This window comes from Malaclemys terrapin, chromosome 6, assembly GCF_027887155.1.
Source record: "Malaclemys terrapin pileata isolate rMalTer1 chromosome 6, rMalTer1.hap1, whole genome shotgun sequence".
NCBI classification, from domain to species: Eukaryota; Metazoa; Chordata; order Testudines; family Emydidae; genus Malaclemys; species Malaclemys terrapin.
This window is the reverse complement of record NC_071510.1, coordinates 23,544,241-23,560,766: the sequence shown is the minus strand read 5'-3', so window position 1 is coordinate 23,560,766 and position 16,526 is coordinate 23,544,241. Positions and strand designations below refer to the sequence as shown.

Sequence of the window (16,526 nt, the reverse complement as noted above, 5' to 3'; positions counted from 1 at the left end):
TAATATCTGGACTCTTCTGTCAACTCTATATGAGAGAGAGAGAGAGCGCGCGCGCACATGCAGAGATTCTTTTGCCATTCAAAAACATGGTTATTTCTTTGGAGCATGTTCACTCTTTAACAAGAAGACATTTCCAATCATCCAATTCAGCTATCTTAATACTCTTCATGTCTTAAAATAATGAACAAACTTAGGGCAACATTCTCTCAGAATAACCAATCTCCTTCCCCTCTGCCCCAATCTATACCCTCAACCTGTTTTATTCTCCATGTTAATTCTCCCATTAAGGTCTATTAGGGTCTCTTAAAGGCTCCAGAACAATCACCTGAACATGTCTGCCTGGGCAGGTTCTGATAAGCATATCAATTGTGCATTCCTTTCTAGCTGACTCCCCAACCCCAACAACACAAAGATTCTTAGATAAAGGATATGAAGTTCAATTAAGATGCGAAGTTGTCATACAGATCTTTCACTACACAAGAACTAGGAACTCTATTAAGATTTCTTTGAAACTGAAGGGACTAATTATTGTGTCACATTTCATTAAAATTTAGTGCTAACTAATTTTTTTCAACAACAGCCATATAATTTTTTCTCCCTTTCGGAATTGTAAATAAAACCCAAAGACCGTTTTTTAACAGCAGCCCTCGCAACGCAGTTTCACCAATTTATTTGGCAACGCTGGGTAGCAAACTACTAGTGAGCTACTCAGATAAATACCAATGAGCCTCAGCACATGCATTTCAGTTGCCATGATGCAATCATGACAATATAATAATCCTGATTTTAAAAGCCCCACTAACTACCTGCTATAATGCCCAGGGTGCTATACAACATAATAAAGTAATTTACAGTACATTGAAATGAACCCTGTAAAAGATTAACAAAACTGTCAAAAGATTCTCTGCACCTTGAAGTTTTTAAACCATGTTTTGAGGACTTCAATGGCTCAGACATAGGTTTGATACAGGAGTGAGTGGGTGAGATTCTGTGGCCTGTGTTGGGCAGGAGATCAGACTAGATGATTAGAATGGTCCCTTCTGACCTTAAAGTCTATGATTCTATGAAAACATAAATGACAATTTGCTAAGCAGATTACTAGCTGCATCTGAGGGCAAGCAATACACATGTATACAGGACAGTATGACACTGGACCTTGAGGCCACAAAAGGTTTCAAACATTGAGGGAGAGCAATCTCACAACTGGGATCAGCTGAGACAAAAGTTGTATTTACCTCTTGCTTGATAGATAAGCCAAACCATTAGGGAACAATGAGCACTGTCACCTGTAGAGCGAGGGCATGGCAGGCTCAGGGAGGGGGCAGGAAGGGGTGGAGTAGGAGCAGGGCCTGTGGCAGAGCCAGGGGTTGAGCAGTGAGCACCCCCCACCCCGGCACATTGGAAAGTTGGCGTCTATAGCTCCAGCCCTGGAGTCGGTGCCTATACAAGGAGCCGCATATTAACTTCTGAAAAGCTGCATGTGGCTTGGGAGCCACAGGTTGTCCACTCCAATATAGATCCTTATAGTCAGTAATCAAATCAACCCTTAACCCTTAGCCTTCTCTTTGTTAAGCTAAATAGATTGAACTCCTTGGATCTATCACTCTAAGGCATGTTTTCTCATTACTCATTATTGTGGCTCTTTTCTGTACCCTCTTCAATTTACCAACAACCTTCTTGAATTGTGGCCACCAGAACTGGACATTGTATTCCAGCAACAGTTGCACCAGTACCAAATATAGAGGTAAAATAACCTCTTGAACCCTAATTGAGATTTCCTTGTTTGTGCATCCCAGGATCACATTAGCTCTTTTTGACGCAGGGTCACAATGGGAGCTCATGTTCAGGTGATTATCTACAAGACCCAAAGCTTTTTCAGAGTCACTGCTTCCCTGAACAGATGCCCAGTCCTGTAAGTATGGCCTATATTCTTTATTCCAAAATGTATATATTTACTCATATTAAAAACACAGTTTTCTTGCACCCAGTTTACCAAGTACTTCAGATCATTCTGAATCAATTACTTGTACTCTTCATTATTTCCCACTCCCCCAATTTTTGTGTTATCCGCACACTTTATCAGTGATGATTTTATAGTTACTTCCAGGTCATTGACAAAATGTTGAATAGCATAGGGCCAAGAACCAATCCCTGTGGAACCATACTGGAAACAAGGGCACTAGAGCCCTCCCAAAAGTGAGGGGTTGGGGGCCCCCGCGTACACAAGGTCCTGCCCCTGCCCCCCAGGGCACACCCAAGCCAGAATGTTAGAATGTTAACATATAACCGACTTGTAATGTATTAACCCTTTGAAACTTAATATTTTCCAAACTGCAAGAAAAATGAAACATTAGGAGGATGAGCGTGTATGGTCATAGTGACCTCTGGAAGACAGTAACAATCTGTGTAAGTACAGACTATTACAGTCACAGAAGATAGCAAGTGCTGCTTGCAATGAAATGAGCGTTATTATCACTGATGCTTATGCATATGTAATAATCTAAAGTTGGTTATCTATTCATTTCCATCTCTACTAACTGACTAAAATAAAATTGTCATTTGACAAAAGCTTTAACTCTTCAGCAACTACAAATGTTCAGTTTTTGCAACCATGAGGTGACAGATAGCTAGATATAGATATCTCAAGTTCTGCATTAAGTTGCACGTCAAGAACTACTTATAATTTTATTAATAAATAGTAGTTATGAACTTCTGTATTAAGTAGATCAGCTTATGCTATATACTGTAGTTTTGAAACATTCTTCACAAACTACTTAGATTATATTACACTCTGCCTTAGTCCCCTTGTGTAACATAATTGAACATCTCAGATAGATGTCGCCTGTTTTCTAAAATAGCCGATACAATTAAGGAATCTATTTAAAGAACCTAAAAATCTTCCAAACTGTCATTTATGATTTGCTGCTCTGCCTCTATTTTCCAACCAACTTTGTCAAACAAAAATCCTTAAGATTCTATGGTATTACAGATGAACATAACAACAAGTTTAAAAATTGCAATAACAGCTCACTAGAGATTTTTATTACATTTATGTCTACATAAAATTGAAAAAAACTACATAAATGAGAAAGCAGCTGAAGGGCGAAATCAAACTGCTGCCTTTATTAGATGCAAGTCTAATGTCTTTCAGATAAAATATCTGTAGGTGCCACAGTCAATCAAGATTTCAATGGAAACCAAAGATGAAAGCATTCATGCATAAAAGGCAAGTGTGATAATTATGATGTGCAGACAAGATAATGGAAAATATCCCAGCCTTTCTTCAATCTTCTGTCTCAAGTACTGCCTTGACCTAGACAACCTGTAATGCTTCATCACATTTAATGCATTATTTTATTTTAATTATTTAGGAGTATTCAATTAATTCAGTAGGCATCTGGTCAGCAAGACTAAACCTCTGAATCATGCAGCTTTTTAGCTGTTGCATTTCCACAAAAAATATGCCACAAAAACAGTTTTGAATAAACATGTAATTAAGTCTGAAGTCCTCATCATCCTCTAAGTTTATTAACCTTTACTGATTAGATAAATTGCAGCCATGTGGCTGACATGACATTTTCATCATTTTAAAACAGCTTTCTTTAAAACTTTGACCATGTTTTAATGGGCAGTAACTACATCATGAAGATCACAGATGCCTCTTTCTCAAACTCTACTAGCAACAAAATAATAAGGAATTATGGAGCAATTATTAAATAAAGTATGGGAATATATAGTCAGAGGGAGTAAAAAGTTCATTACATGTGTATGTAAGGATTATAGTAATCACCTTCCATATCCTACTCTAATCTACTATCCAGACACAGGGACTCATCCACTTTAATATTCAAGAGAATAGTTTGCTCCTGCCAGAAGTTCAAGATTCAATTATGTTGGTATTATTAATATAATATATTGGGCTATTAGAACATACCAGCTTTATAGCTATTAGTCTGCCAAAACTTTCATAATATAATGACAAGTGTAAAACTAACTAGTCTCTATAATTGTCCATATGATTTTAAAAGAAAGCAATTCTTGGAGTTCATTTTTAAATTTGATGGAGCATCGAACTAACCAAAACAAGTGAAAAATGTGGTGGGATAGTCACCTTTAATGTCTGCTAAACTAGTAGCCAATGCCAAATTTTATGTTGGGATGAATAAACTTCTTATGTAGTCTACAGGACTGGTATCTCTTAGGACCTAATCCAAAGACTACTGAAGTCTACAAGAGTCTTCCCAGCATCTTCAATAGGCTTTGGCTCGAGCCTTAAGAGAAAGCCCAACACAAGAGGGAAAAAATGCAAAGTCTTTACCTGCTCGTTTCAGCCATTCAAAAAGCTGAATTTTCAATAATAGGATAATCCTGACACAAGTAGAGCTGAGTGAAAATGCAGTTTTGGCAACCCAAAACTATTTGTGAATTCATGTTGAGGAGAAGGCGGCGGCAACAGCAGCCTCTCTTATAACCTTTAGCCCAGTGGGAGACCTGGGTTCAATTCCCTCCTCTGCCCGATGAGAAAAAAGGGATTTGAACATGGGTCTCATCTCTCAGGTGAGTGCAATAACCACAAGTCTATAGAATATTCCGGTATCAGTCATTCTCAATCTCTCCTGTTGAAGCTCTTCCGCTTTGTACAAGTAATTTAATAGTCATTGGAGCCTGAACCTGGGTCTCCAACATCCTAAGTAAGTGCCCCAACAACCAGCTACAGAATCATTCTCATTCTCTTTCCCTGGCTCAATGACTATTTATGAGAGAGACAAGGTGGGTGAATTAACATCTTTTATGGAACAATTTCTGTTGGTGAAAGAAACCAACAGAAGTTGGTTCAATAAAAGATATTACCTCACCGACCTCATCTCTCTAATATTCTGACACCAGCACAGCTATCACCCAGCAAACAACAATTTGACATTCATGGTGGCCATTCCTAGTCATTCATAATGTCAATAAATAGTCATTGGGCCAGGAAAGAGTGAGAAATGACTCTCCAGTCATCCTCTGTGTAGCTCAAAAGCTTGTCTCTCACGTGAACGGAATCTTCAAAGATTTTACCTGTTTAAATTGAAGAAGTCTCTACTGAGCATATGCAAGCTGCAATTTTATTTTATTTTTTGTAAAAGCTTACAACTTGGGCAAATTTTCACAGGGACTGCAAAAGGCACATCCCTGTCACAAAGGCCACTCCCCACACCCTAACAAACTTCATGTCTCTGCTCAACCATCTGGATGCACTAAAGAATTTTTTAAAAAAGTCAAGACTTTAACATGGGCAAAATAACGTCTGCTTCCCTAGCCTCCTTGCAGATGGCTCAACCTTTATGCTTGGTGTGTTTTTTTTTCATTTCAAACAAACAAACAAAAACCACAACAACCACCAGCCTGAGGCAGACATGAAATATGGAAAAATTCAGACCAAATGGTAAAAGTTTTGCCAAGTTATAAGTAACTGAACACAAGGTCCAATAATGGGAAGTGTCAGGCAACCTCAATAATAGGCGACGCTGCCGGTCCTTCCTATACTAAGGATCACTCACTTCACAATTGAACTGCAGTGAACTCTATGGTGGTAAATAGCAGGCCTCAACAATAAGGTATAATGGGATTCGGAAAGGAGAAAATGAGGAAAGCTCTCTCAACTGGAACTACAAGGGGAATTTAAGTAGGTAGACAGTAATTAGCCAAGATGGAATTTGGCCATGGTACCATGGTTTAATGATCACAAACATACAGGACATTGGTATTATGTGTCAATAATTCAGTTCAGCTATGCCACATATTACTGTTCTCAGGGACCAGTGTAGAATTAACTCAAGGGAGAGTTAAACCCAAATGTATGCATAATTGTATGTGTGCGTGCAAATGCCCTACTTGCACATATGTATCAGATCCTTTTGCACACACAATTTGGGTTTAGGCAAATACGTACATACACTTTTGGTAATTTGCATCTGATCATGCTCTTTAAAACAAACATTTGAACCCATAAACAGAAAAAACTTCGGCCTACAGCACCTGACTAAAACATGCTTAACTCTATTTCAAATTTAATTGGTGAAAATATCATCTCAAAAGAGATGCAGCTCATGTGGTACCAGTACCAGAAATGGGTCTAATTATTTATTTGTTTATCCATAATTCTCAACTTTAATCTGGAGACAAAACAAGTATCTATAATATAGTAAAAAAATAAGTCAAGAAAAATATTAAGTTTTAAGAACCAAGCCTCAATTGCTTTTAAATTCCTCCTTTCTCCCTCCCTCCTCTCCGCCCCCGCACCCCCCCCCCCCCCCGACACACACACACACAAATGTTTTGAATAATATTCATCTACCATGTTTCAGGCATTTTAGATGCCACCATTTTAAGAAGGCTGAAACCATATTAAATCAGGAGAGCTGAGATTGTAAAATTATTTTACCTGAAATCAAAGAAACTCCTGAAAATCAAGGACCTTTGAAACAAACATCTTTGATTAGAAATATTGAAAATATTACCTTGAGCTAGTCTTTCAAGTCGTTTTCCGTGTTCTGGAGGGATCGCATACCTAAAATTTACACAAAGAAACGGATTAAATGTTTAGCGCTACAATTATGAAAATAATAATTCTGCATGGACAAACTATCTGAAAGAAGAGAGACTAAATATGGTAATTAATATAAAATACAGTGTAAAACAACATGAGGAAAAACTAGGAGTTGATTTATTTTTAAGAAAATAAAGTGATTTATTTTACTTTTAGTTTTAAAAACTGATTAGTATAATATAAATTGTAGTTTAAGAATGTTTTAGTCACCAATACGGTTTTGAATTTCTAGAGTTTGGCAATACCCGTATGTAATTATATCTGTATACAGTTATTCCAATTAAAAGAAATGCAGATACTTATTTCTACTTTTATTTTTAAATAAGACTAACATATACACCAAAGCAGCATAACTTTCATACACAATTATTTTCTTTGAATGTTTCATAAAACAAGAGTTCAACTGAAAAATATGAATTTAAGATGCATTTTTCATATTTGTTCTTTGTAGTTGAGTTGCAGGAATGAGACAGTTTATGTTAATCATAAATCATTACACTTATATCAGTTTATAATTCAAAGAAATATGCATTCATAAATTCAATATTTATTCAATAGTGTTTATGAAAATACTGTATTTGGAAATATTTCAATCTTTGATTTCAATGAATTTTTTTAATTTTTTATTAAAGTCTAGTCACAACAAATCTGTGAGAAGAAAAATCATTGGTAGTATCACATTCTTTTTTAGTGTTTATTGCAGCTTGAAAATTTAAGATTACTGTAATGCAGGAAGATTATACTCCCTTTCCTAATTTAGCAGCACATGGTATCATATAAAAATGAATTAGCATTTTGTTATTTACTTCACAGATTTACCATAGATGTTAATTAGCTTGTAATTTTTGGATTCAATAGCATATGTGATGTGTGTGCACAATCAGCTTCTATTTCACTTTACGTGTTTATGGCAGTGTTAGGTTGCATTTGATATTTTCTATACAGAATAAACATGTGGCTTTGGTCAGGTGAAAATCAGCAAGTATGTATTTATCAGCCTATTCCATATATGAATGTTTTCAGATTGGTCCAACAGCCAAACTATATAAGAAGTACTTTGAAAGTAGGAGTTAAACTGGCAAATAATAGAAAAAATTTTGAACTGTCAGTTGACTGTCTGATCACTGGTCCAGGATCATCTCTTGGAAAAGTTCATTAACCATGAAAGTATGCACAGTGGTTCACTTGAGCTTTTCTAGACATGACCAGTCAAAATATTGGATCACAAAATGTGGGCGTCACTTACTTCCATAAAATAATCAGCTATGTTGTCAAGTAGAATGACAACAATTCCAGAGAATATGGCACAGTGACTTCAATTTCATTGGAAACAGCCACCATAAAACAAAAAAGTAAGCAGCCCACAGCAAAGGAGAAAAAGCATTGCTCACCTGACCGCAGGTAACCCCTAAACCCAAATTAAACATAAATCACCTGATCTTAATATCAAAGGTGTGCTGCACTGTTCCCAGATTAAATTAGCTCTCGCCTCACAGGTCTGTCCATCTGACTCAGGTCATGAGTTGTTAAAGCTCTGTTCCCATGTAATTAGGTAGAGCCAAACCCAAGCAAAATCATGGCAACCTCTCTCACTGAGTTTCACCAATACTTGTGGTATAATAAAATAATCTGTCCAACTCCAAACCATCCAACTTCCTTCCTCAACTGATACTTAAATTAGCTTTAACAACGAGGAGTCCTTGTGGCAGCATAGAGACTAACAAATTTATTTGGGCATAAGCTTTTGTGGGGTAAAACCCACTTCATCAGATGCATGGAGTGAAAGATACAGTAAGCAGTATATATATTACAGCACATGAAAGATGGGAATTGCCTTACCAAGTGGGGGGTCAGTGCTAATAAGGCCAATTCAGTCAAGGTGGAAATGGCCTATTCTCAACAGTTAAATTAGTTTTATAATTTAATGATCCTGTGTAAGGACTATCCATGCCACAAATGAAAACCAACAAACCCCTGACCATGCAATAATTCAACATTCCCTAATACAGAAAGAGAACAGAATCACACACAGCAAATAATTAACAAGCTTCACAACCTCACAAATAACAGATAACCAAATTACAAAATGTACATCACTACCTATTTTAACTAAATATTGCTCCAATATCTTCTGTAAAACATTTCCCACCATAAATGTTCTTCAAACTTGGAAAATATTTCTGGTAGGAAATGTTTTACAGAAAATACTAGTTACTTTCAACACATGTTCCATTTAAAGGTGAAAACCTGTGTTTTTTTCTCAAATGCTGATTGATGGCCTAAGCTTCTTTTAATATGAAGATTTGCAAATATTTTGTATCTAAATGCAGGCCTCATATAGTAACTGCCTGATATTGTTATAGGAATAATAAGATGCTTTATGTACAAATATAGGAGTGCTATTTGATGCTAAACTAATTACTAATGTAAGCAGCTATTTAAGTATAAAATATTTATATAAATGGGGAATTTATTTTTTCAATCCACTCAAGAAGATGAGAAAAATCATCTTTCCAAAAATTGTCACACAGAAGCAACAGCTTAAACTCAAGTCCTTATACAAGTTATTTAATTTTTAAAACTGTTTTGAGAATGACTAACTCTCATATAAAGAACAGGAGGAGAGTGTGGACTTTTTATAAACAGAATTTCATTTCCTGTCAATCTCGGATAAAATTAAAAGAATATCTCAGAAAACAAACTAAATAAAAAGAAATACTTAATATTAACTTTACAAGTTATCTGGATCTTTCCTGCCACAAGAATAAAGGCAATTAAAGAAACTTTGCATATGCATAAAACGATTCTTCCTCGGGAGCTGAAAGTGTCACCTAAACCAATGCCAAAGGCATGGAAACAATGAAAGAGTGACTGCAACCTGAAAAGAGGAGCATTTACCTATAACTTCATGAAAATAAGGAGGTTTTAAATAATTCTGAAGTGACCGCACACTCAGACCCCCTGCTACTCTGATTAGACAGCACTCCACAACTAATCCTGTTCATCACTACAAGCAAGCTGCTACAGGCAGATAAGAAAAACAGAGAAGACTCAAGAAGAAACCAACCCAAGGAAACCTCCCCAAAACATCAGCATAGATTGGTGAGAGGAAGTTAACTAAAACAATGCCAAGGAATTAGATTTAAAACTCTTGTAATGATTTCATTGGAATACTGAAATGCTGTTGTAATTTAAAAGACTAACAGTTTCTCCTATTAATCACCAAATGGTTAGGCCAGGTACCGCTGCAGAGAACAAGGGGTTAAACACTGGTAAACAGAGAAACAATGGGATGTAACTGTATTGGACATTCGGAATATTGATTAACTGGCCTACCTCAAGACAGCTCCTTAAATGGCTTCTTCTAATGAATGATTTAAATATTTTCTTTGGTTTAATAGGATGTAATTAAGATCACTTACTTTGTCAACTATAAACTCACTGATTTATTAATAACCAGTAGGTCTACCTTCCCTGAAACAAAGTTCCTTTGCCCAGCTACATACATTCTTAGATATTAAAGGATATACTAAAAAAATGGAGTCACAATCGTTTTGGGAAACAATACACTTTGGTCTTAATACAGGAAGAGGAAAGCACACATTCAGGGTTGTAATCTTTGTTAAAAGCTCTCCACAATAAGAGCTAAAGAAGAGATTGTAATAGAAATAACCAGTTTATCATTTGTGTTGTTTAATGTTTTCTTTTCCTTTTTTTAATAATAAAATAGCCATGGTTAATTATTGTGATTATTTTGCTTGGTGTTGAACATAGTGTGCCCTAACGTAAGCAAAAGAACCCCTGTAACTAAATACTGGGAGTCGCACGAGAGTTAGCAGTAAGTGAAACAATTAGTAAGAGCTGGCCTACCATTTCTTGTTTCTCTAAATCAACTATATATAGTAATTTTTAAGACAGTGGGCCATAACTGTCCAGTCAGCCATGAGACCACACATTCCTCCCCAGGTGACTCCAATCAGTGCCCCTGTGACACTGTGGGACATTTCTCAAAATGGCAATCACTAAAATCAAGTCAGAATTGACCTGGATGCCTAAAGTCAAAATGGTAATCCGAATTGTGTGAATTTATGAGTCAGTTTCTCATAGGTTGACCAGATGTCCCGATTTTATAGGGACAGTCCTGATTTTTGGGCCTTTTTCCTATATAGGCTCCTATTATCCCCCACCCCCTGTTCCGATTTTTCACGCTTGCTGTCTGGTCACCCTAGTTTCTCATGACCTGGCAGGACAAGAAAATAATGAGGTATACTACTAGGAAGCAGAATACACTGTGGGATACAGTATTCATTTCTAGCCCCGGTGGTTCACAAGATACTGGATCTGGAATCTATCATTGGTCTCTTAGGCTAGAAGTTGCTTCTTGGCATAGTTCTCAGACTAAATATAGCAAGTACTGCACAAATATCACCACTGAAATGATCAGTGCACCTTGAATTGTTTTTGGTTTCAAATGTCAAGTGGTAAGCATAGAACAAAAATGTATGTGATACTTTGGCCATTTTACTATTCTGCGCATGGTAAATGTGACTCACATCTAGGATTCTTCTCCCTTTCCACCCAGTCCGCCTATCTGCCAAACTAATCTTTTTTTTCCCAGTTCGGAGGTCTTGAAACCCCTTAAGCCCAAGCCTAGCCACATTCACCTCTATACCATATTTTGGCAATTTTATTTCTTTTCTAAATGTTAAGGAATTGAAAACTATTGTATTTAATTGAAAAAGCACAGAAAGTGAACAAGCTATATAACTAGAGGCTCAAGCTATTCCTGACTTCTCCCAACCACAACCCCTCATTCACATATACACTTAACCACTACTCAGTGGGCTCCGTTAAAATAAGAAGATTCTTCCATCAAGATGGCCAGCATCCGCAAGTTACAACAGTTGTAACAGAGCTCATGCCCATTTCAGAAGTCCTGTAAATGGAAATGACCACGGGGAGATTTTCAACTTTATTCTGCTCACTTTATTGCAGCTTTAGTAGCATCTCATTATCTTCCTAAAATTGAATCTCTTTCTCTCCATGTTTGTCCTGGCAAACTGCTTATATGTCTCTCTGTCCTCTATTCCACATTACACACACAGCAGTGTATACACTATAATTTAAAATATATGCTCACATCTTTCACAGGCCAAGGCAGACAAATTAATGTATATAGTGCTGTGTATTGTACTGTAACTCATTAAACTATACAACTCCATAAAGTACAACCAAAAGTGTTGGTACTCTACAGAAAACTAAAGCTCCTATTAAAGAACACACTGTGTGTCTCACATACATACAGTCTCTGTGTCACACTCACCTCGCAACACATACTTGTATTATTGTTGTTACTTCTTGATACTTCCTGCAATGCACATATATCCTCTGTAATTTTAATCTTTCAGACTGTGTTATTTTAGTGTTTTGACTGGTCTATGCATTTCATAATTTTTATTTCTCTTACATCACGAAAGTTTATGCTCAAATAAATGTGTTAGTCTCTAAGGTGCCACAAGTACTCCTGTTCTTTTATTCTTTGAGTAGTAAGTTCTAAATGCCTAACCTCTCCTGGCTGGAGCAAGTAGCCCTATGGTAACTTTTTAAAAAATATATATATATTATATATAAAAAAAAAAATCATATCTAGATTTTTTGTTTCTACTGGTGGCACACATCTGCACATATCTCGGTGCACATAAAATTTATTCCGCACATGGACTGAAAAAATTAGAGGGAACATTGCTCTTGGGATATGACTTTTTCCTACATCATCTGCACGTAGGCTGGAATTTGTCCCTCTTAGTCTAGGATTTCTCTCCTTGCCTTGGGGATTTTATAGTAATGACTTTTAACACTCAAGTGTCTGTTTATAGTTTCTAAGCTAGTGTCAGGTTTTTCAAGCTTGTTAAGTTCCTCTGGGTTCTGCTGTTTCATCAGCTCAGGCTGCTTTGCTCTGTGTATAGCCGTGGCTAAGGTTAAATCTCTTTACAACTGTGGGTGCTGTGAAAAGTTTTTATCTGTTAACCGAACAATCCGCCTGTCTCTGATATATTCATGTTTTGCATTCCCAAAAATCACAGTTTTCAGCCAATGTATGCAGAGCTTTTATAAAACATTCACCATTTTCCCTGGTTCTTGAATTCTCTGGTGGAAACATGCTCTTTCATAAACCACATTTCTCTCAGGTATAAAGTATGCATCAAACATAGCCAGAATTCTTTCATAGTAATCTTTTTGACTACATTCAGTAAAGTCAAAAGATTTAAAGACAAGCTCTGCTTGCTTGCTCATAGCATAAAGAAGATACCTGCATATTTCCATTTTTTTTATGGTGCTTGGTAGCAATGCAAAATCTTGCAAAATATTTTTTTCAGTCTATCCATTCTGAAGGTTTGTCGAAGTTGAAGTTCTCTGGGGCACTAAAGAATGGTATTTTGATGACATCCTGCCACCTTTATTGCTTTGTTCCTTCTGTTTCTGTTCTTAGGTTACTCCTCACACCACACCACATACTTCTGTCCCAGACATGGACTGGTCACAGAGCTTGCTTATATGCACCAGATGTTTTCATCACAAGATCCTTTAATGCTCTGTAAAGTCTGGTACATATTCGTTTAAATAAAGTATTTTACAGTGCCACCTAGTGTAAAATATAATTGTGTAAAAATATAATTAGGGAGGCCAAAAAAGAATTTGAAGTACATCTAGCCAAAGGCTCAAAAAAGTAATAGCAAAAACATTTTTAAGTACATCAGAAGCAGGAAGCCTGCTAAACGGCCAGTGTGGCCACTGGACGATCAAGATGTTAAAGGAGCACTCAAGGATGATAAGGCCATTGCGGAGAAACTAAATGAATTCTTTGCATCAGTCTTCACGGCTAAGGATGTGAGGGAGATTCCCAAACCTGATCCATTCTTTTTAGGTAAACAAATCTGAGGAATTGTCCCAGATAGAGATGTCATTAGAGGAGGTTTTGGAACAAATTGATAAACTAAACAGTAATAAGTCACCAGGACCAGATGGTATTCACACAAGAGTTCTGAAGAAACTCAAATTTCAAAATTGCAGGACTAATAACTGTATCTGTAACCTATCATTTAAATCAGCTTCTGTACCAAATGACGGGAGGATAGCTAATGGGATGCCAATTTTTAAAAAAGGGCTCCAGAGGTGATCCTGGCAATTACATGCTGGTAAGTCTGACTTCAGTACTAGGCAAACTGGTTGAAACTATAGTAAAGAACAAAATTGTCACATAGATTAATATAATTTGTTAGGGAATAGTCACCATGGTTTTTGTAAAGGGAAATCATGTCTCCGCCATCTACTAAAACAACAAGGAGTCCGGTGGCACCTTAAAGACTAACAGATTTATTTGGGCATAAGCTTTCGTGGGTAAAAAAACCTCACTTCTTCAGATGCAAGTGAAGTTTTTTACCCACAAAAGCTTATGCCCAAATAAATCTGTTAGTCTTTAAGGTGCCACTGGACTCCTTATTGTTTTTGTGGATACAGACTAACATGGCTACCCCCTGATACTTTTCACCCATCTACTAGAATTCTTTGAGGGGGTCAACAAGCATGTGGACAAGGGGGATCCAGTGGATATAGTGTATTTAGAGTTTCAGAAAGCCTTTGACAAGGTACCTCACCAAAGTCTCTTAAGCAAAGTAAGCAGTCATGGGATAAGAGGGAAGGTCCTCTCATGGATTGGTAACTGATTAAAAGATAGGAAACAAAGGGTAGGAATAAATGGTCAGTTTTCAGAAGAAAGAGGTGTCCCCCAGGGCTCTGTACTGGGCCCAGTCCTATTCAACATATTCATATATGATCTGGAAAAAGGGGTAAACAGTGAGGTGGCAAAATTTGCAAAACTACTCAAACTAGTTAAGTCCCAGACAGACTGCGAAGAGCTACAAAAGGATCTCTCAAAACTGGGTGACTGGGCAACAAAATGGCAGATGAAATTCAATGTTGATAAATGCAAAGTAATGCACATTGGAAAACATAATCCCAACTATACATATAAAATGATGGGGTCTAAATTAGCTGTTATCACTCAAGAAAGATCTTGGAGTCATTGTGGATAGTTCTTTGAAAACATCCACTCAATATGCAGTGGCAGTCAAAAAAGCAAACAGAATGTTGGGAATCATTAAGAAAGGGATAGATAATAAGACAGAAAATAGCATATTGCCTCTATATAAATCCATGGTATGCTCATATCTTGAATACTGTGTGCAGATGTGGTTGCCCCATCTCAAAAAAAGATATATTGGAATTGGAAAAGGTTCAGAAAAGGGTAACAAAAATGATTAGGGGGTATGGAACGGCTGCCATATGAAGAGAGATGAATAAGACTGGGACTTTTCAGCTTGGAATATAGACGACTAAGAGGGGATATGATAGAGGTCTATAACATCATGACTGGTGTGGAGAAAGTAAATAAGGAAGTGTTATTTAGTGATTCTCATAACATAAGAACTAGAGACTACCATATGAAATTAATAGGCAACATGTTTAAAACAAACAAAAGGAAGTATTTTTTTCACACAACACACAGTCAACCTGTGGAACTCTTTGCCAGAGGATGTTGTGAAGCCCAAGACTATAACAGCATTCCAAAAAAAAACTAGATAAATTCATGGAAGATAGCCATTGATGGACCTATTAGCCAGCATGGGCAGGGATGTCCTAGTCTCTGTTTGCCAGAAACTGGGCATGGGTGACAGGGGATGGATCATTTGATGATTACCTCTTCTGTTCATTCCCTCTGGGGCACTGTAGCGGGGTGGACACCCGCTCCTGCCCTGAGGGGTTGGAAAAGCCCTGCAGAGGGCTGGGGCAGGGCAAGGTAAAACCCTGGCTGATTGGGGGAAGTGGCTGCAGCTGGGCCACACTCTAATCAGAGCCCAGATGGCCTGTATAGAGAGGCTGGGAGTTCAGTAGGTAGTCTCTCTCTGCCTTGAGAGAGAGAAGGGCCTGGCTGCAGGGAGCTAGACAGGGTACCTGAGTTGAGCAGGGCTGGGGAAAGGCTGAGGAGCTCCAGCCTGGATAGCCCCAGGCTGCGGCCTGGTAATAGGCCAAGGGGTACTGGGGGTTGCAGAGGGCAGCCCAGGGCTAGGCCAAGGCAGCAGGTCCGAACCCAACCTTGCCGATGAGTGGCCTATACTGCAGTCTGCCCCAGAGAGTGGGGGCTAGATGGTGACTGGCAGTGGCCTTATCCTGAGGCGAGGTGGAGTTAGTGGGTGGGGGTTCCCCTGGGAGGGGAGACCTAGCATATGTATGGGTATTGCCAGGGGGCAGCACCCAGAGCAAGGGGCACCGGGGTCCTGGGAGGGACACGGGGGCCAGAGAAGAGGAAAGGCGGATCACTGGCCTGCAGTGGGCGCTCCAGAGGCTGGTGAGCTAATTCCCTGGAGGACCAGCAGGAGGCGCTGCAGGGGTGAGTCCGGACCCTTTTACAGGCACCACTGGCCACTGTCGGAAGGCAGGACACTGGGCTAGATGGACCTTTGGTCTCACCCAGTATGGCCGTTCTTAACAGCATAATACGGTTAAACATTCCTTTACTAAACCAGTGAACCCAAAAGTGCACTGTTGCCACAGAGACAACAAATAAGTGTACATTGTGTGTGCCCAGAAGGTAGAGAACTGGACACTTAAATGTAACCCAGTAAAATGTGCAACTTGCTAGCCTGCAGAGGGAAAGAGCAGGGTTCACAGAGCCTGGAGTGGAGTGCCTGTGTTCCAAGTAAGTGGGCAGAATTTCCCTGGTGGGGCACAAACGGAGCTCTCTCCCACTGTAAACAGATGGCAGTAATTCACCCAGGATAACGGGGGTAACCCTGAAAATGTGTCAGTGTCCCCTTCTAGATTGTTTTTGTTTATATTTTATATGAGTGAATTTATAACTTTGCCCTCTGACCAC

General features: G+C 38.2%; 1 protein-coding gene across 4 annotated transcripts in view; it reads right to left on the bottom strand.

Moving 5' to 3' along the window:
- The window catches only part of KDM4C (lysine demethylase 4C), a 428,281-nt gene that overhangs the window by 321,148 nt on the left and 90,607 nt on the right, over nt 1-16,526 (bottom strand). For all 4 annotated transcript variants that reach the window (XM_054032415.1, XM_054032416.1, XM_054032418.1 and 1 more), the window contains one exon: nt 6,504-6,553. In XM_054032415.1, coding sequence (XP_053888390.1) covers nt 6,504-6,553 — 50 coding nt within the window. The remainder of the gene's footprint in view (nt 1-6,503; nt 6,554-16,526) is intronic.